Source organism: Carlito syrichta, unplaced genomic scaffold, assembly GCF_000164805.1.
Source record: "Carlito syrichta isolate Samal-C Ts95f unplaced genomic scaffold, Tarsius_syrichta-2.0.1 Scaffold303988, whole genome shotgun sequence".
Taxonomy (NCBI): Eukaryota; Metazoa; Chordata; class Mammalia; order Primates; family Tarsiidae; genus Carlito; species Carlito syrichta.
In genome coordinates this window covers 61,876-83,777 of record NW_007248084.1, presented here as the reverse complement: position 1 = coordinate 83,777, position 21,902 = coordinate 61,876, and the positions used below count along the sequence as shown (strand labels likewise).

Sequence of the window (21,902 nt, the reverse complement as noted above, 5' to 3'; positions counted from 1 at the left end):
GCCCACTCCCGGGCCCTCCGCGGCGGCGGGGGTGGAGCCTCCGCGACCCACCTGCCCGCACCCGCCTCTCTTCCGGTCTCAGGTGCGGGACGCCGTGGGCGCGCTCGCCTGCCCGAGGCACCTCTGCGGTCTTGGGGCCCGCGACGGCCGCCGCCCTCCTCCGTGCCTCTTCTCGCCTCCCAGTTTTCGCGCCCACTCTCTTCCTGGGCCCCGTGACTTTTACCCGAGAAACATCCCGAAATTGCCCTGCGGCTCCTTGCCCGCTGCGACTGTCCGGCTTGTGAGTTTCCTGTTCACGCGTCCCACGTTGTCCACTACGGGACAGCCCCTGGGAATCCGCTACGGCCTCCTCGCCCACCGTCTCCCAGCAGAGTGGTCCTGTTGGCCTCGCCGGCGCCGCCTCCTTCCCCTGTGCCTGGCCCCTCCTCCGGGCGCCACCAGTCCCCCAGTTCTCCCCTCTGCCCGCCCCTTAACCTCTCAGGCCCCCGTGGGGCTTCGGCCTCCCCAGCGCTCCCTCCTCGAGCTGCCTCCCCCTCCATTCGGCCCCACTGCGATCCCGCTCCTCTTGCCACCAGCTTCCGCTTCAGTCCCACCCCAAACGACTCAAAGTGTACTTCCTGAGCTGGAGCTCCTTGTCTTTTCCAGGGTCGGCTTACTTACTCAACAGATGCTTAGCGAGAGACCCAGCTACACGCCAGGCGCCGTCCTAGATGCCCAGAGCAGTGGACACCACAGACAGGATCCCGTGCCTTTGTCTAGCATTCTAGTCAGAGTAACAGGCCATCAAGAAAATACGACATGGCATGTTAGGAGGTGGCACGTTCTGCGGCAGAAAATAACGCAGAGCAGGCAGATGGGGAGGCGAGGCGGCAGCCATGAAGGTGCTTGGGGGACACTGGTGCAGGCAGAGGCACAGCCATGCGTGGGGCAGGGCCACCCTGGTGTGTTCAGGGCGGGGACCAGTGTGAGTAGAGGGGGTGAGAGAGAAGGAGGGGAGTCGCAGTCAGGTGATGGGCACAGGGGAGGAAATTGAGCAGGGCCCTGCGGGCTTCTGCAAGGACTTTGGTTTTTACTCTGAGATGGGGTGGGGTTGGAGCAGGGCAGTGACAAGGTCTCCCATTTAAAAATAATTCTCTGGCTCTTGTGTGGTGGGGACCAGATAGGAGGCCATTGCCATAATGCAGGCAAAGGATGATCCACTGCAGGATAGCAGAAGTGGTCAATTCTGAGTATATTCTAAAGGTAAAACTGGTGCTTGAAGAGGTAGCATGGAGGCTAGGCCATGCAACCAGACTACCTGGGTTCAAATCTCAGCTCTGCCACATCTCAGCCATTCCCCTCAGGCAAGTTGCTTCATTTCTCTATGCCTCAGCATCTACATCTGTAAAATAGGGACAGTAATAGCATGTGAGTTGACAAAATAAAATGTCTGGCCCATAGGATGCACTACATAAAATCCCAGCACTTTGGGAGCCCGGGGCAGGAGGATTGCTTGAGCCCAGGAATTCAAGACCAGCCTCAGCCATAGAACGAGATCTCGTCTTCTCTACTACTACAAAAAAAAAAAAATCAGCCAAGGGTGGTGGCATGTGCCTGTCATCCCAGCTACGGGGGGAGGCTGAGATGGAAGGATCACCTGAGCCCAGGTTGAGGATGTGGTGAGCCATAGTGGTGCCACTGTACTCCTGCCTGGGCAACAGGGTGAGACCCCCGACTCAAAAAATAATATAAAAATACATTATATTTTAAAAGTGAGCTAATTTAAGAAAAATACTAAGTAAATAATAGCATGGATGGTCCATAGACATGTGCAACTCATGGGGTAGAGCTGAAGTGACATGTTAGGAACAAGATCCTTTACCTTTCCTTTCCTCTTCTTCCTCTGACCCATCTCCAGACTGTAGCCAGAGTGACCTTTATAAAATACATATTTCATGTGAGTCTGTGACCCTCAATAAAGCCCAAGCTCCTGAACACGGTGTGTAGACGAGCAGCTCAGCCTCTGGCTGGCAATCCTGCCCATCTCATCCTGCTCTCCCAAAAAGCCCCCAGCCCCAGTTCCCTGCTCATTCCCTCCTTGCATGGCCGACTCCACTCAACTTCCAGTCTGGCTAGTACCCTCTGTTCCTCCAGGTGGCCTCTTGACCTTCTAGGCCAGGCGAATGTCCTGTGTGACCCACATCTGTTATGTGGGCTTTCCTGTTAGTGTCTGTCTCCACCACTCTTCCAGTGGACAGGGATTGTACTGCTTTCATTTTTATGTCCCCAGTGCCTGGTATAAGGAGTAACCCTCCCAAACCGGAATTATCTTTTGGAGGGCGGGTCCCTTGTAGAACAGGCTTCTCTGACAGGTAAGTGTTCTAAGAACCCATCAGCATCAATGTCCCAGCTAGTATTACATTCGGCTTTAGTGAATTTTTTTTTTTTTGGCGATTCAACACATTTGCCCATTTCATGATGGGTGATTTATGAACACATCTGCCCACCCTGCGCTGAGTGTTCAGCAGTTTTTGATTTAAAATGGCATGACCAGCCGGGCTCGGCGGCTCAACCTGTCATCCCGCGCCTTGGGAGGCTGAGGTGAGTGGATGGCCTGAGCCCGCGGGTTCGAGACCCGCCTAGACAACTTGATGAGACCTCATCTCTACAATAAATAAAAAATCAGCCAGGTGTGGTAGCGCGCGCCTGAAGTTCCAGCTACTCGGAAGGCTGAGGGGGAAGGATCGCCGGAGCCCAGCAGGTCGAGGCTGCGGTGGCCAGGAGTGGCCACTGCACTCCAGTCTGGGCGATGGAGTGAGACTCCAACTCAAAAAAACAAAAAACAAAAAAACAAACAAAAAATGGCATGACCAACCGGGCTCGGTGGCTCAGCCTGTAATCCCAGCACTCTGGGAGGCCGAGGTGAGTGGATTGCCTGAGCCCGCAGGTTCGCGACCAGTCTGGGCACCTTGGCAAGACCTCATCTCTACAATAAATCAAAAACTTGTCAGGCATGGTAGCGCGCCTGTAGTTCTGGCTACTTGGAAGGCTGAGGCAGAAGGATCACCAGAGCCCAGCAGATTGATGCTGGGGTAGCTGTGAGTGTGCCACTGCACTCCAGCCTGGGTGACAGAGTGAGAGACTCCAACTCAATAAAAAAAAAAAAAGGCATGACCCCTGTGCCCCACCCTCATTCACCTAATCTCACCCCAAGCAACTCTTCGCCCCATGAAAAAAGTCTTCAAAGGGAAACATGTTGCCAGTATGGAAGATGTGAAGCAATGGCAGAAGCACTAAAAGGCATCAAAATGGATGAATTCAAAAGCTGTTTTGAGAAGTGGAAAAAGCATCTCGATAGGTATATTGCATCAAATGGAGAGTACTTTGAAGATGACAGGTTTAAACATGTTAGATTAAATGTGTGATTTTTTATAAATACGTCCTAGGTTTTTTGGGTTCCTCCTCCTCGACTATCCATAGAGCATATCCAGCAACTGTTTATTGAACGGACACAGACCTCTGCAGGCACTTGCTCTTCTCAGTCTCCTCCCTCCTCTAGCGTAGCTGGGGCTGATCTAAGTGACCCTCCTATTGCAGAAGATGAAAGCTCTCACGTAGGCACAGAATAAATAGGAGATGAATGAAGAAATATCAAACTATAAAACCAAAAACAAGAACAGGAAGAGTCCGAGGTAATTAGACCACAGATGTAGTAATAAAAAACACTGGGTCTGTTTTGTAAATTTGAATATAGGACTATTTCGTTTGTCTCTAATAGCTCTCTAAAGCAAAAGTTAAAATCTGTGTTCGAGTTGTCAACAACCTTTTTGCTTTAAAAAAAAAATTTTTTTTTTTTTTTAGTTGGAGTCTCACTCCGTCACCCAGACTAGAGTGCAGTGGCAAGCTCCCGGCCACCGCAGCTTCGACCTGCTGGGCTCTGGCAATCCTTCCACCTCAGCCTTCCAAGTAGCTGGAACTACAGGCACGCACTACCACGCCTGGCTAATTTTTGATTTATTGTAGAGATGAGGTCTTGCCAAGTTGCCCGGGTGGGTCTTGAACCCATGGACTCAGGCAATCCACTCACCTCTGCCTCCCAAAGCTCTGGGATTACAGGCTGAGCCACTGATCCCAGTCAAATGTTAATTATAAAAATAACACATGCTCATAGTTTTTTTTTTAAGACGCAAATAAAAAGATTAGGAAAGAGACAAAGGAAAGGAAAAAAAATGTGAGCCACAGAGAAAGATAAAAAGTTCCCTCCCTCCTTCATCCTGTCTCTTGCCCTTGAGGTAACCGTCATTATCTGTTTTTGAGGATCTTTCCAGATGTTTTCTATGTGTTTTCGAGCATGCATATGTTTTATTTTCTTATACGAATGGGATTCAGATTGCACAATCCTCCCCGGCTTGCTTGTTTTCCATTCCTATGGCTTAAAGGTTTTCTATGTGAGCGCACAAAAAGCGCTACACTTAAAAATGGATGCACATTACTTCTTTAAATGGATATAACTAGTCTCTATTGGTGAGCAATTAGGTTTTTTTCCTTAGTTCTTCACAATTATCACATTCCCAATAAACACCCTTCCAACTACACTTTTGTCCACTTAAGTATTAGCTGTAAGATAAATTTTTTTAGAATTGGAGTTACTGGGAAAAGGGGATGCAGAGTTACAATTTTTATGGATCTTGCCAGATTGTATTCCAAAAGACTGCTCTCATTTAGACTCCCACCAATGGGATATCAGCTTGCTGGACAGTCATGGGCACCATCACACTGTGCTTTGCTGGTCTATTAGATGAAAAATGATATCTCATGGTGATTAGCTTTTTAAAAGAGTTTTGAGTGAGGTTTTGTGTCTTTTTGTTTGACAATAACCTGTTTAAGCTCATAAATGGATATTATTATTATTATTATTATTATTGTTATTATTATTTGAGTTGGAGTCCCACTCTGTCGCCCAAACTGAAGTACAGTGGCCGTTCCCAGCCACCGCAGCCTCGACCTGCTGGGCTCCGGCGATCCTTCTGCCTCAGCCTTCCGAGTAGCCGGAATTACAGGCATGTGCTACCATGCCTGGCTGATTTTTTGATTTATTGTAGAGCTGAGGTCTCGCCAAGTTGCCCAGGTGGGTCTCGAACCCTCAGGCTCAGGCAGTCCACTCACCTCAGCCTCCCAAAGGTGCGAGATTACAGGCTGAGCCACCGAGCCCGGCTGATAGTATTATTTTTAAAGGAGGAAGATCTTTGAAGGCAGCTTCCCAAGTCATAGAGCAAGGAACTAACTTTGGACCCCTCTCCCGTTTGAGACCGTATGGATAGTACTAATGGACTTGTGGGTACAATGAATTGAGGGGTAGAAGATTAAGAGTCACAAAACCTGGGTTCTAGTCCAGATATTTCTACTGATCAGCAGGGTGATCTCAGGAGAGTCTCTTTTCTTTGGGTCTCAGTAATAGGTAATAGTTGGACAGGTCATCTGGTTTCATCCTACTCCAATGCCCCATGGCCCTAAGAATAGTTGCTAGAATCAGAACTATCACAGCTACCTAAAGTTTGCAAGCTGAAGTCCAAGCTCCTTAGATTGGCATTCACGTTCTTTCTCAGCTGGGCCCTAATGTGCATTTCCAACTTGAGGCCCCAGTTAGAAGCCCCCAGTACCCTGTGCCCCCTCCACAGAGTTCTCTGGACACATTCTGAACCTCAGGCCCCCAGCCTTGCCTGTACTATTCCTCTCTTCACCTCAGTGCCCTCATTTGCACGTTTAGAGACAGCTTCCACTGCCATCTCTTCTAGGAAGCTTTCCCATCCCATGAGCCATACTCCCCAGGTGCCTCGGTTGTCCTTTATTAAGCTACTTATCATGAGTTGCTCTGCCTTTTACTTAATTCAGTTAGTTCTGCATGATTTTTTTAATTAATTTTTTTAGGGTTACAGAGTACAGGTGAGGATATACTACGTAAGTAGGTTGCATGCAGGTGAAGTTTGGGCTTCTAGCTGGCCCTCTCTCCCTCTGAGAGTGGACCTAAAACCCCATATGCTGCCATGTGCCCCATTCCTCCTCCCTACCCCCATCCCTAGCAGCGTCCCCACCCTTGTGCTCATGTGACCAGTGCTCAGGCCTCACTTATGAGTGAGAACATAGTTCTGCATGACTTTGAGAGACAGGCTTTAACCCAAGTCGATCTGGGTTTAAGTCTGCTTCACTGCCAGTCCTCAGTTTTCTCATCTGGAGAACGTGGAAAATATTATCAGGTGGTGTGAAGTTAACTAAGATAACGTACTTAAGACTCTCACACAGTGCCTGGCACATTGACACTGAATAGATGGTGTCCATCTTTACTGAAGATCAGGAGGGCAGGAATCCTGTCCTCTTCCTCTATATGCTTGTCTGTTGGGCATGTGACCTACTCATCCCCTGACAGCCATCTTTAGGGCTCATCACATTCAGGGACCTCAGCCCCGATGAAAGGGCATGTACCAAAGAGACCGCTCAAGTGCTTGAAAGATGATGGCAGAGACTTCATGCCCAACAGCCAAGCGTGTGTCCCACCCAGTTCACCAGCACCCTGTGTCTCATGTTTTGCTAGTGTGAGAGAAAAGTCTTTCTACTCCAGAGAAGCTAGGGCATGGGAGGAAAGGAGTGTGGCATCTCCACCTTTACCTCTAGTTCTGTGACCAGGAAAGCTACCCGGTGAGCTTCACTTTTCTCAACTGTGGGATAATGGGATAATCATTTGTATCACTTATGATTTTGTTTGTTTTCGTTTAAGAAAAGCATCATGGCCGTGCACGGTGCCTCACGCCTGTAATCCCAACACATTGGGAGGCCAAGCGGGGAGGATCACTTGAACTTGAGAGTTGAAACTAGCCTAGGCAACATGATGAGACCCTGTCTCTACAAAAAATTTTAAAAGTAGCCAGTTGTGGTGGTGTGTGCCTGTATTCCCAGCGACCTAGGAGGCTGAGGCAGTAGGATTGCCTGGGCCAAGGAGGTCAAGGCTGCAGTGAGCTGTAATCATGTCACTGTACTTCAGCCTGGGCAACAGGGTGAGACCCCCAACTCAAAAAAAAAAAAAGAAAAGAAAAAAGAAAAGCATCTTAAACAATGCCATGCACATTACTGGAACCCAATAAATATTCAATTTTCCACCTTCCCATTTTCCTCACTATAGCATGGGCTGCTTAAGGGACAAAACTAAATCTGTACCAAAGGCATGAGGAGAGAAAAAGAAAACTATATCTCATGTTAAAAATTCCCTAGTCATAGAGCACAGAGACAAGCATATTGTAGATGATCAACAATTACTGTTGTTATTCAGGATGGTACTGACATTGACCTTTTTGGGGGCAATAGTCATTTTTCAATGTGATTGAATAACTTAGCTCATTTGATTCTTTTTTTTTTTGTTTTTGAGTCGGAGTCTCACTCCATCACCCAGGCTGGAGAACAGTGGCATGCTCACAGCCACCGCAGCCTCAACCTGCTGGGCTCAGGCAGTCCTTTCACCTCAGCCTTCCAAGTAGATGGAACTACAGGCACTACTATGCCGGGCTAATTTTTGGATTTATTGTAGAGATGAGGTCTTGCCCAGTTGCCCAGGCTTTTCTAGAACCTGTGGGCTAAGGCAATCCTGTTACCTGGGCCTCCCAAAGTGCTGGGATTACAGGCTTGAGCCACCGTGCCCGGCATTCATTTGATTGTTAAAACAAGCCTTTGAGATAGACAGGATTATGCCCATCTTGTAGATGGAGAAACAAGGTCTAGAGAAATCAAATGACGTAGCCAGTAAGTTTGGGACTTGAGCCCAGGCATCGTGTTTCCCAATCCCACATTTCCCTTCCGGTGGTGGTACTGATGATGAGTGGGTGTGTCTGCATGAGATTCTGGGTTTAGCATGTGGCCCCATCACAGAGCAGTTGGACACACTAGATGTGGCAGGAGCTGTCTAGCGACACTGTCTGGCTTGGATGATGGCATTTGACTGTTCTCTAAGCTGATTCTCAAATTTAGAAAACACATGACTCAGGATTATCTCTCCATTTTTTGGTATCTGTTTCTCTATTTTCCAGTGTTTTTCTTTTGTTTGTTGTTTTGTTTGGTTTTTTTGAATTAGGGTATCATTCTTTTGCCCAAGCTGGAGTGCAGTGGCATAATCACAGCTCACCACAGCCTCAGCCTCCTGGGCTCAGGCAATCCTTCTGTCTCAGCCTCCCAAGCAACTGGGATTACAGGTATCAACCACCATGCCTGGCTAATTTTTTTTTTGTAGAGACAAGGTCTCACTATGTTGCTCAGGTTGATCTTGAACTCTTGGCCTCAAGCAATCCTTCCACCTCAGTCTTCCAAAGTGCTGGGATTACAGGCGTGAGCACCAGTGTCTTTTTTGACCCCGTCATGAACATGCTTGCTTATGAAGTTTTTGTCCTCTTCCTCACCATGCCTGCCTGCCACTGCCAAGGTGACTAGTCTCAGGTGGATCTGTCAAATCTGGGACTTAATCCAGACTCAGACACCAAGAAGCTAGCAGCTCTCCCAGTTTCTGAATGGAGGCAGAAGAAGCTATGTAAAGTTGGGTGTCACCCACTTGTTGGCAGCTAGAAGAAACTAAATGTCTCACATTCTTTTCCTGTAACTTCACTGTAGATCGATCATTCCAGGGAAGGTTCAGCAGTTGCAACACAGCTACCAGAAAGCTCCAGGCTCAGGAGCACTGGCCTTAACCTCCAGTAAACTTCTCTTGCCTCTGACTGACACTGTGTGGGGCGTAGCCACTAGGCTTCCTGCCATTTCAACAAAACACCATAGACAGGGGAGCTGAAAGGCCACGGTGAAGTTTCCTGGCTCACATTTGCATATTTTACTCTTTGGAGAAAGGGTGACTAGTGACCAAACTTCTCTGTTATAAAATAATGTCCTTTTAAAATGGTTGGAGCATCTCACCACATTTTAGTACTACCCTTTCCCTACTTTCACAGGTAGGGAAAAAGAGATAATACCCTTTCCCTACTTTCACAGGTAGGGAAAAAGCAAAGAAGATTAAGTCACTTGCCCCAAATTGACATTTTATTAACTCGGTTTTTACAGTAATTCCTTCCACTGGCAGTTTTCTTTACTTGAAATCTAAGTCTTTTGTGACTCACTTTTGTATGTCTTTTCTAAAACATGATATATCAATTCCAGTATCTGGAATTTTGATTTACTATTGTTGGTCATGATTAGAAAAAGGAAGAACTAGGGGTTGAGAAAAAGGAGAAGCACCCTGAAGTATCATAAATTTCAAGCTACTGAGCTCTGGGGCCATTGTGGTGATCAGCAGATGGTGAACACTAACTCTGAGTCATGAAATCAGAGAGCTTTTTGGGTGTAGATGAGGACCAGGGAAAGAACGAAAGCCAATTCTCAATATACCTAGGATTCTTTTTTTTTTTTTTTTTTGAGTCGGAATCTCATTGTGTCACCCAGGCTGGAATGCAGTGGCACACTTACGGCCAATCACAGCCTTGACCTGCTGGGCTCAAGCAATATTTCTGTCTCAGCCTTCCAAGTAGCTGGAACTACAGATGCATGCCACCACATCCAGCTAGTTTTTGTGATTTATTGTAGAGACGAGGTCTCACCAAGTTGCTCAGGCTGGTCTCGAACACCAGGGTTCAGGCAATTCTCTTACCTTGGCCTCCCAAAGTGCTGGGATGACAGGCTGAGCCACCGTGCCCAGCCTAGGGTTCTTAATAAAGGAAAACAGATGGACAGGCACACCCCTAAAAATGCAGAGAAAAACAAACCTGCAAAGTTTCTGATGAGCTATGGGTGGTACATGAGAATTAACTGTATAAAACTCACATCACAAATTAGACGTGTAAATGTCCTAGACATGCTTCTTTGGCATGTGGCCCCTATTATCTTTGTGAACTCTGTTTTTCACATAAGATCTCAAGTTCTTTTTTTTTTTTTGTAGACTTACAAAGTGTTTTATTTCCTTCTCTACAGCAAATCTAATGCTACATAGAAGTGATTGGCTGCTTCTTGTTGCAGGTCCAGGGATTTCAGGTGGTCCTGGGGACCCATGGGTCACATGGGAGGCCGTGGAGGAGACAGAGGAGGCTTCCCTCCAATAGGGCCCCGGGGCTCCTGAGGGAACCCTTCTGGAGGCGGCAACTCCAGCACCGGTCTGGAGACTGGCAGTGTCTCAATCCATATGTACGTCTCTTGGCAAATTGATATCTTACTAGTGAACCCACTTTCTGCCTCACCCATTCCCACCCTGAAGGGAGAGATGAGTTGTTGGGTTTCTTTGTCTAGAGGAGCAGATCTCAAGCTTCTTAACTTCAGAGTCTACCAAGCCTTAGGGTTGGGGGAGAGACGCTCGCCTACCCTCTCTGCTGGCACTAGGCGTCTGTCTGCCTGGCTAGCCCATGGGCCAGCAATCAAGATGCTCCGTCTAGAGTCCCAGGCATGTGGCACAAATGATGCATGCCCCAATGGAGGTGAGAGCTCTGTGCTTGGGAAACCACAGACTCTGCCCTGGGAGCTGAGGTGGAGAAAGTTGAGTTGAGAGATGGCGTTTGAGCTGGGTCCTAACTGATAGAGCATACTGCACAGGGTGTGAGAGGCCAGGGCCTGCCTGAGGTAATGGCATGAGGCAGGGCAGGAGACAGGAAAAGATGTGTAGGAGCCACCCTCTGATGGAGCTCCCAGGTTAAACCATCAGGCCTGTCAGCAGCAAGGAGCCATGGAGGGATCTGGAGCTCCTGAGGGTTATTAGATCTATTTCTGGAAAATAACTGGCAGAGGAAAGATACATGTTGGAGAGGAGAAAGGTTCTATAGCCCACCGGGAGACAGCTGAGGAGGGGCAGACCTGGGCAGTGACTGTCAATGGAGGGGGGTGTCTGGCCAGAGACCCTTGGTGGGAGAAAGTCGGGCTGAGGGGTTGAGGAGACACTCAGGGTGACGGGTAGGGAGGGGCTGGAGATTTATAGCTTGGGTGATTAGGTGAATGGGGCTGTCACTGAGAGTCAGGGAATGCAGAGGAAGAACAGGTTTGGGGTGGAGGTGAGGAGGAGGGGTGAGGGAGGATACACTCTAGTCGTAAATGCTAATGTATTCTTCTGCAGAGTCGCATTTGGGATCCTTAGATTCCAAGCTGACATCACCAGGAGTTGAGTCTTGGCGAGGCTGCTCTGTGGGCTGGCGAAGCCCACGGACTCTCGAGCCAGACTGTCTGGGATCAGAGCTTGGCTCCACGCTCACTGTGCGGCTCTGGGCAAATAATGGAACTCCTGTGTGTCTCTGTGTCCTCATATGTAAAATAATCCAGTACCACACCATGGGACTGTGAAGAGGATAAAAGAGGCCATACGGGTGAAGCACTTAAAAATGGCAGAAGGATCACCTGAGCCCAGCAGGATGAGGCTGCAGTAGCCATGAGCGTGCCACTGCACTCCAGCGTGAGCGACAGAGTGAGACTCAAACAAAAAAAAATGGCACCTGGTCCACTCTAGACTCTGTGTAGATATACGATATGGCCACAGGAATTTCTGGGTGAAAGTTGGGTCCATTTTCCCCTGCTGTCTTAAAAGTACTTTTTTGTTTTTATTTTTATTTTTGGGGTGGGAGTCTCATCTGTCCCAGGCGGGAGTGCAGTGGCACGATCACGTCTCACTGCAGCCTCCACCTCCTGGGCTCGGGCAGTCCTTCTGCCTCTGCCTCCTGAGTAGGTGGGACTCTAGGCACAGGCCACCATGCCTGGCTGGCCAATTTTTTGTAGAGATGAGGTTTTACCATGTTGCCCAGGCTGGTCTCGAACTTCTGGGTTCCAGCAATTCTCTTGCCTCGTCCTCCCAAAGTGCTGGGATTACAGGCATGAACCACCACTTCTGGTAAAAGTACTCTATTTATTATTATTATTTTTTGAGTTGGAGTCTCACTCTGTCACCCAGACTGGAGTGCAGTGGCCGCTCCCGGCCACCGCAGCCTCGACCCGCTGGGCTCCGGTGATCCTTCCACCTCAGCCTTCCAAGTAGCTGGAACTAGAGGCGCGCGCTACCACGCCCGGCTCATTTTGATTTATTGTAGAGATGAGGTCTCGCCAAGTTGCCCAGGCAAGTCTCGAACCCGTGGGCTCAGGCAATTCACTCACCTCGGCCTCCCGAAGTGCTGGGATTACAGGCTGAGCCACCGAGCCTGGCCGGTAAAGTACTTTAATTTGATTCAGAACCAACATTTGTAGGCAGGCAATCGAGCCCGTTCACTGAATAGTGAAAATTACACAGCAATAGCCCATAAGAAAGTAGGAAGCTTTTTGTAATATTTTCCTTGTTTATCGTCATTAGTTTCATCAAAGACATTTTTTTGAACACCTGTCAGATACAGGGTCCTGCAAGAAGCCACGAGACACGGCCCCAGCCTGAAAGTCTGTCTAGTTAGTAAAGCAGGGCACACATACGTAGGTTGTGCTGGATGTCAAAACAGGATGTGCTGCAGATGCCGAGGAATTGAAAGGCGGGTGCTGAGGGAAGGGTGAGCTGAGGGGCGCAGGAGAAGAAGCCGGTAGGCAGATGCGGTCCCCACCCCTCCTGGGCAGCAGCTCTGCCTGTGGGGGCGGGAGGAGAAGATGGGAGGGGGTGATAAAGCCAGGCCATCCCACCACGCTGCAGCCATGGGCTGTGGTAAGGAGGGGCAGGTGGACCCAGAACATTCCTGATTTGCTGTGCCTGTCATTCCGATGCAGGGCCATGGGCTGCACTTAAACAGTAAGGAGCCATGGAAAGGAAATGACAAAAAAATGATGATGGAGCACCAGGAGCTGATGCTGATGTGGCGAGATGGAGGAGGAGGGAGGGGAGGCCCAGTGTCCACTGCCCTAGTCTCTGGCCACTCTGGGGCCCTCGAGGTGACCATCTGGGAGTGGACAGACCTTCCCAGGGAAATTTTTATTTTGGTATGAATTTCTAGGGAGAGAGTGGTAAAAATAAGTAAACGTGTTTTATAACATTTTCTTATCCTCTAAGATGGCAAAGAACACGTTTTTCCTACTTTTAACTTTGGGAAGCTTTTAAACTCAGAGACCACCTTTGTCATTTTAGGTAATGTTTAACTTAATCACTTAATTTAAATTAACGTGGACAACCATGGTGACAAAAGGTAATTACACTGAAGTGGTATTCTAACTAAAAATTCCTTTGGGAGTATCTGTGAGTCACCCAGCTCAACGCAAATATCCATAAAACATGAACTAATTGTTCCAGAGGAAATGATTGTTTCAGAAAGGCAAAAGGCCAAGTGCGCTAAAATACCAGGTTCTTAATTTATAAAGTCAATAAAAGCACTCTTTTGTAAGCTCTTCTCAAGCTGTAGCGTATTATCAGGTAAGTCTGGCACCAGAATCACTTTATGCTTAAATACTTCACAAGGGCATAAAACAAGGCAACATACACTAAGAGCTTCTTGAGTCCATCTGGTGAGAGACTTCATACTGTGTGAATTTACTCAGCTTTCAAGAACACACAGGTATTTTAAGTTTTTTTAAAAAAAGTCACCAGCTACGTACTCAAGATAAAAACACACACCATTAACTATCTTCAATATATGTATAATTCCCAGAACCTTTACAGCAGCCACATTTTGGAAATTCTATTCAAGGTCTTTCTAAAGATTTGAGAAGTAATGCTTCTCTCTTTTTAAGTGTTATGTCTTTCTGTGTAAATATAGAGTTGTGTTAATAATGCTTTTTTTCCTAAGTGGCTTTGTGTCAATGAAGGGGGAAAAAAGATAACAAAGAACTACAGACACTGTGTGGGTGAATTCGTAGCCTCCTGCTGCTAGATGGCTGAAGGCCTGGGCTCTCCCTTCTCAGTCTGGGTTGTAGAGGGTGGCCCCATTTCTGGGTGGCAGTGACAGGCAGGCCTGCTGCATACCCAGAGAGAAATGCAGAAGGATGAGGGACCCCTGTGGCCATCAACCTGTAGCCATCATTACGGTCCCGTAATGATGTCCATTGGTCCCTTGTGAGGTGCTTACGCTTTTTCCTTTTACGTCTAACAGAAAGGAAAGAAACTGGTTGTGTATAGATAGAAAGTATCTAAAAACATAACAGTGCCCTGGTGGTAGAGAACCAACAGATGTTAGGAATCGTTTTACTTATAACACCATTGTACATATTAGTTGTTAAGACTTTGTACTTGCAAGCACGGAGCACATATACTGAGACATCGCTCATTACCCATTCAACGGATACCCCCACAGCTTTCCTCACTAACATTGCCCTGATTTTTCCCAAATATTAAACAAAGGTCCTTCATCCTAGGGCAGATAGGAATGCATGGTAAACCAGGCACGATAATCCTGTTTCTTTTTGCCGGTTATTGGGCAAATGATGCAATGCCAGCCAATGAATGTAAAGGAAACTGTGTGTTGGGGGTGAGGGCTTTTAGAAAAGCTTTTCTTGTCAGACAAAAAGCCTCTTGAGTCACTTGCACTTTCTACCTTGAGCTTGGTTGTGTGGAATTGTGATATCCATCTTGTGACCATGAAGTAGCAAGCTGAAGAACAAAAGCCACAATGCTGAGAATGGCAGAGCAGAGCTAGCATGGGTCCTTGGTGACACTGCTGAGCCACTGAGCCCAATGTGGAACCATTTACCTCCAGGAGTTTTGTTATGTAAGAGTAAGAAATACTTCGGATTCAGCAGTTAGAGTTTTCATTGATTGCAGCCAAAATATATACCATGTCACTGATTTTTAAACCTTTATTGATAAGTGATAAATCAGTGATTCTCACACTTTAGTGTGTATCTATCAGAATCACCTGGAAGGCCTGTTCGAACCCATCACTGGGCTCCACACAGTGTTTCTAGAATGGTAGGCCAGGAGTAGGACCTGAGAATTTACATTTATAACAAGTTCTCAGGTAATGCCCATGTTGCTGGTCCAGGGACTACACTTTCAGAACCAATATGTTAAGACAATCAAGAAATTTCTATTGAATCAAATTTACCAAAATATCCACAAACCTTCTTCCATCCCAAGGATGTAAGTGAAAGGGAGACATAGACTGCTAAAGCTATAGGAAGTCTACAGTTGATTTCTTTGCCAGGCTAGAGGGAGGTGGTACGATTATGGCTCACCACAGCCTTGACCTCCTGGATTCAGGCAGTTCTTCCACCTCAGCCTCCCAAATAGCTGGCACTACAGGCCTATGCCACCACACCCGGCTAATTTTTTGATTTTTTGTAGAGATGAGGTCTCGCTATGTCGCCCAGGGTTGTCTCAAACTTCTGGGTCCAACCAGTTCTTCCACCTTGGCCTCCCGAAGGGCTGGGATTACAGGCATAAGTCACTGCACCTGGCCTACAGTTGATTTTTTTTTAAAAAGTAGTTTGGAATCTGAAGTCTCATCTCAGCCTGGGTTAGCTGTACACCCTTGGATAGACTACTTACTCGATCGCTAACCCTTGATTCCTCGTCTGCTACATAAAGATGATAGTATGGCCCACACAGAGTTGCTGAGGAGACTGAATTTAGTATAGAACCCTATATGCATGTATGGGTGTGTGTATATATAAATGTACACACACACACACACACATACACACACACAGTAGGTGCTGAATACATGCTATTAATATTACTGTCATGACAAGTCCTGCTTCCTTTTCTGGCAATATGTCTATATAAGCTTTTCCTAGGGGTGAGTGCTATTTTTGGACGTGAAAACACTGACTTCTAGACAGTTACATTTCTTCATTAGGCTTAAATGTTAATCGGAAGATTTGAAATGCAAAGTCTTATTTTTCACTTTTCTTTCTTCCCTCATTGATCTTATTTGATATTCATGGTTGGCCCCAAACTTTTCATAGCTTTGAGCTCCCTGTCTCAAAATTTTTGAGCATGTGGAATGTTAGAAATTTCAACTTTTTATTCAACCAAAGTGCTATAACACTTCAAATCATGATGTTGCTTTCATAACATTCATGTTCAAAAAAATATTTCAGTTCAAATCTTTAGAAAGCAACTTTTTAACTTATATATGCTTTCTATAATCTCTCCCAAATCCTACTTTTGTTTGCTTGTTTCACTAGTTTGTTCCTTTTTATAGCTAAATATCTCATCGTATAGACATGCCACATGTTTATCCAGTTACCTGCTGATGACCATTTGGAGTGTTTTCCTATTTGTGACTATTGCAAATAAAGTTGCTATGAATATTTGTGTACAAGTCTGTGTGTGGAAAATTGTTTCCCCTCCCCCCCCTTAGGTTGATATCTAGTAGTGGAGTGGCTGAGTCACATGGTAGGTATAATTTTCACTTTTAGGAAACTACCAAACTGTTTTCTAAAATGGTTGTACCATTTTACATTACCACCAGAATTGGGAACACTAGTTGCTCCAAATCCTTGTTAACACCTACTATGGTCAGTCTTTCAAAATGTTAGCCATTCTAATGCATGTGTGGTAGTCTCTCACTCTGGTTTTAATGCTGAACCCCTTTCATGTGCTTATTTGAACATCTTCCTTGGTGACATGTATGTTCAAATCTTTTGCCCATCTTTAATTGGGTTGTTTCCTTATTGAGTTGTGAGAATTCCTTATATAGCTATAAGTCCTTTATCAGCTGTGTGTTTTGCAAATATTTTCCCCAGGCTGTGGTTAGTTTTTATTTTCATAACAGTGTCTTTGAAGAAAAAAGCCTTTTCAAGAAGAAATAGATCAACTGGATAGTCCCCTATGTACTAAATAAGTGAATTTATAGTTAAAAACCTTTCCACAAAGTAAGCCCTCCCAATCTAGCCTCAGATGGACTTTGCTACTAAATATTTAAGGAATATATAATACTCTACACAAATACTCTACACAATGTGTCTAGAAAATAAAAATAGAAGAAAAGGGAATGTGTCATAACTCATTCTGTGATGCCAGCATTGCTGTAATGCCAAAACCATATAAAGACATCACAAGAAAAGAAAGGCACAAGATACTCCTCATGAGCATAGGTGCAAAAATTCTAAACAAAATTTCAGTAAATCAAATTCAACAATATATAAAAAGAATAATAGATCATGACCAAGTGAGGTTTACCCCAGGAATGCAAGGTTGGTCTAATATTTGAAACTCAATGTAATTCTACTGTATTAAAAACAAAACTCTCAGCAAACCAGATGTATCAATAACTTTCTCAACCTGATAAAGAGCATCTATGAAGGGCTCTCCTATCTGTCCTAACTGCCCAGGAGATGCCACCTAGTCTTAGTTTTAAATATCACATTCTAGGCCAGGCATGGTGGCTCATGCCTGTAATCTCAGCACTTTGGGAGGCCAAGGTGAGAAGATTGCTTGAGCCCAGGAGTTTGAGACCAGCCTGGGCAACACAGGAAGCTCTCATCTCTACATAAAATAAAAAAATCAGCTGGGCATAATGGCACATGCTTGTAGTCCCAGCTACTCAGAAGGCTGAGGCGGAAGGATCACTTGAGTCCAGGAAGTTGAGGCTGTGGCGAGCTATGATTGTGCCACTGCACTCCAGCCTGGGCAACAGAATGAAAGCCCAACTCATATGACTCCCACATTTATGTCTCTACCCAGACCTCTGTACTACAGCTTCTACCTCCCAATGGTCTATTTTGACAACTCTTCATTGTTTAATGGGCATCTCAAACTCAACATGTCTGAAACAGAACTGAGTTCCCAATCCCCCACTCTTCTCAGCATTCTCCTGTAGTGTAAGGCCTAAAATTAAGGCCCGATATTATGTATGCTCTTCACATCTGCTGAAATAGTAAGAGCCTTGAATGGTTTATGTGTACTTTTCTATCCCCTCCTCTGCTCTTGTGGACAAGGTCCTCCAAATATTATTAAGAGAACCAGGAGAAGTTCCTGCTTATCTGTGTGAGCAGGTTTCAAGTCCTTGCCAGACTGTGGAATTACTCAGACAAGTTGATCACATCCCCACATTCCCCATACCACAAAGCCTGCCTCTCACCATTCTTAGGTGCAACTCCTGTGTGACCCTTTGTAGTGTGCTGTGTCATCTCCCACGATGTGAGTATATGTGATTAATAAACTGCTATCCATCACATCTGCTCAGCGTTGGGTGCTGTGTCCAGCCATTCCCATAACTCTAGGACAGGAATAACTTCTGTCACCAGTTGGGTGAACAGGAGGCAATTAAAACACCCCATTTCGGCTGGGCGTGGTGGCTCACACCTGTAATCCCAGCACTTTGGGAGGCGGAGACGAGAGGACTGCCTGAGCCCAGGGGTTCGAGACCAGCCTGGACAACTTGGCAAGACCCCATCTCTATAATAAATCAAAACATTAGCTGGGTGTGGTGGTGCAAGCCTGTAGTTCCAGCTACTTGGAAGGCTGAGGTAGGATTGCCTGAGCCCAGCAGGTTGGGTGTGGTGGCTGTGGTTGAGGCTGTGATTGCCCAGCTTGGGCGAAAGAGTGAGACTCCATCTCAAACACACACACACACACACACACGAGTGAGACTCCATCTCAAACACACACACACAGCAACAAAGTGAGACTCCAACTCAAATGTGCACGCACACACACACACAGCCCATTTCGGGAAATGATACCTTAACTCATCGCTCAGGAAAAACTCTTTACGAGTTTTTATTTCTCACACCCGACAACCAACCAATCCATTAGCAAATCCTTATTTATTCTATCCTTAAACTGTGTCAGGATCTAACCACTTGTTCTTACTCCCACTACAACCACTCTAGCTCAAGCCATCTGTTGCCTGAACCAGTAGAAGAATCTCTCAAGTGGCCTCTCTACCTCTGTCCACATTCTCCTACAGTCTTATTCACCAGGCGTCTGTGATACTTTTATGACATAGGTTGGATCACATCATTCTTTCAACATTTTCCAGTGGCTTCCTGGGGCACATTTGAGATAAAAGCCAAAGTCCTTACATGGTCTTGAGAGGAACCTCTCTTCCACTCTACCTGCTGTCCTTCTGCCCTTCAACTGCAATGCTCCAGCCACTCAGGACAATTTGCTGTTCCTGAATCCACCAAGTATGCTCCCGTCTCGGAGGCGTCTCAGAGCCTTTGCACTTTTCCCCTCTGCCTGGGATGATTGTCCCCTGGATGGCCACATGGCTGCAAGACGGTCTCTGCTACGGTGTCACCACCACCACCCCGGAGGATCCTCCCTCCCCCCACCAGTTTATAACATGGTCCTCCCTCCACTCACCCCTTACTTTGCATTTTCTTCATTGTACTTCATTTCCCAAAATATTATATGTATTTTTACTATCCTCTCCTACTCAGTTAGAACGTAAGATCCTTAGAGTCAGGAATCTTGTTCATCGTTGTAGTCCCAGTGCTTAGAATGTGCTGGAACATAGAAATTGCTCAAGCTGGGCTTGGCAGCTCAGCCTGTAATCCCACACCTTTGGGAGGCTGAGGTGAGTGGATTGCCTGAGCCGTGGGTTCGAGACCCACCTGGGCAGCGAGACCTCATCTCTACAATAAATCAAAAAATCAGCCAGGCGTGGTACAGCATGCCTGTAATTCCGGCTACTTGGAAGGGTGAGGCGGAAGGATCGCCGGAGCCCAGCAGGTTGAGGCTGCGGTGGCCAGGAGCGGCCACTGCACTCCACTCTGGGCGACAGAGTGAGACTCCAACTCAAAAAAAAAAAAAAAGTTCCTTTAAAAAAAAAAAAAAAAGAAATTGCTCAGTATCTGTTGCACGAACAAATAAACTCTGAACAAGAATGCTTACTTTTCCAATATCCCCACCAGGTATTGTAGATCTTTATAACTGCCAATCTATTATGTTGGAAAAAGTATCTCTTTTTTAATTTGTATTTTTTGAATATGAGTGAGGCTGAGTATTCTATCATGTTTTTTTGCTCAGCCTTTGTATTTCTTTTTTCAGAAAACTATCTTTTCATATCCCTTGCTCAGTTTGTTTTTTTCCTATTGCTTTGCAAGAGCTATTGACACATTAAAGAAATTATTCCTTTGTCCACTGTATGCTGCAAATATATTTTTCCAGTTTATCCTCTGTCTTTGGCTTTGCAGTCATGATAATAATCTTTGCCTTTTGGCCTCTGGGTTTGAGTTATGCCTAGAAAGCCCATTCCTGGCCAGGCACAGTTACTCATGCCTGTAACCCCAGCACTTTCGGAGGCCAAGACATGAGGATTGCTTGAGCCCAGGAGTTCAAGACCAGTCTGGGCAACAAAACAAAACCTCATCCCTACAGTTAATGGAAAACTTAGCTTGGTGTGGTGACACACACCTGTAGTCCCAGCTATTTGGGAGGCTGAGGCAGAAAAATTGCTTGAGACCAGGAGTTCTAGTCTGCAGTGAGCCATTATCATGCCACTGCACTCCAGCCTGGGCAGCAGAATGAGACTCTGTCTCAAAAATAAACAAACAAATAAATAAAAATAGTCCTTCCCATTTCAAGATCATCAAAACATTCGTATTTGTTTTTTCTAATTTTATGTTTATATATGGAAGATTATAATGTTTAGATCTTTGATTTATTGAGTTTACTTTGGGGTATAAAAAGGAAGCCATCTAGTTTAAGAAGTGAATTTAACTTTAAAATACAATGAGTACACATTTTTGGATATTATATAATTTATTGTTTTAACTTTTTCAAAGAATACTTAAAATTTGAAAAATAAATTCAAACAAAATCTCCCTGTTTTATAAGGACATTTTATATATATATAATTTTATATATATATAAAAATGAGTGTATTTATATGCAATAAAATATTTTCCACAATTGCCTGGAATGTTATATTACAATTTGACATTACTGTCGCTATTAAAATATTTTCCCACCAGCCTGAGCCATATAGCAAGACTGCATCAAAAAAAAAAAAAAAAAAAAAATTAGCCAAGTGTAGTAGCATGTGCCTGCAGTCCCAGCTACTTAGGAGGGTGAGGTGGGGGGACTGCTTGAGTCCAGGAGTTCAAGGCTGCAGTAAGCTATGATGGTGCAGCTGCATTCCAGCCAGCATGATGAAGTCAGACCCTGTCTCTAAAAACAAATGAACAGGCTGAGGCGGAAGGATCACCAGAGCCCAGCAGGACGAGGCTGCAATAGCCGGAAGCAGCCACTGCACACCAGTCTGGGCGACAGAGTGAAACTCCAACTCAAAAAAACAAAAACAAAAACAAAAAACAAACGAACAAAAACCAAACCAAAATATTTTTTCAAAAAAGCTTCTATTTCTTTTTTCTCATTATCTTCTCACTTTCTTGGATCTTGAAGATTTCTTTTTTGTTATAGTGTATTTTTTTTTAAAGAGTTTCTTTTCAATTAAGCTTACTTCTTCATGGAGAAGGGAGGCCTTTATTCTTAGCAGGAAGGAGAAGAGATTTAATATAAACTGATAACTCAATGAAAAATTGGATTCTTCATAGGTTGTCACATGTTTACAATAGCTAGAAGGGAAAGAAAAAACAGTAAGTTCTCCTTAAATGATAATTTTAAAAATTCCTGAACATGTCCAATAACTTAGCAAGTATATATGGTTGGGCTTAAAATGGTACTCTGAGCTAGAAGGAATAAAAGAATAATTTGGTTAATCTCTTTAACTGCACAAAAAAGTAAATTTTCTCACTGTTCATGGTCACCATGCACCCAAAGGTGATGCCAAGAGCTAGGTCTCATGACTGCTCGCCCAAAGTTTCCTCCACTCCAGACGGGCCACTACCCCACCTTCTTAGTATGGGCAAGGCAAAGAAAAGCACACAGGGAGAGATTCTGAACATACATATTTTAAAAACAAACTTAAAGAAAACAAATCATCCTCAACTCCCACCCAAAATAAGATCAGACTTAATTTTAATTTTTTTTTTTTTTTTTGAGTTAGAGTCTCACTCTGTCACCCAGACTGGAGTGCAGTGGCCGCTCCTGGGCACTGCAGCCTCGACCTGCTGGG

The 21,902-nt window shown here is 45.5% G+C and overlaps 1 protein-coding gene across 2 annotated transcripts in view; it reads right to left on the bottom strand.

The window, feature by feature from the left end:
• Positions 1-21,136: 21,136 nt before the first annotated feature.
• The window catches only part of TAF1B (TATA-box binding protein associated factor, RNA polymerase I subunit B), a 59,633-nt gene continuing 58,867 nt past the window's right edge, over positions 21,137-21,902 (bottom strand). For both annotated transcript variants that reach the window (XM_021713017.1, XM_021713018.1), the window contains one exon: positions 21,137-21,402. In XM_021713017.1, the coding sequence (XP_021568692.1) occupies positions 21,201-21,402 (202 nt within the window). In that variant the 3' untranslated portion in view covers positions 21,137-21,200. The remainder of the gene's footprint in view (positions 21,403-21,902) is intronic.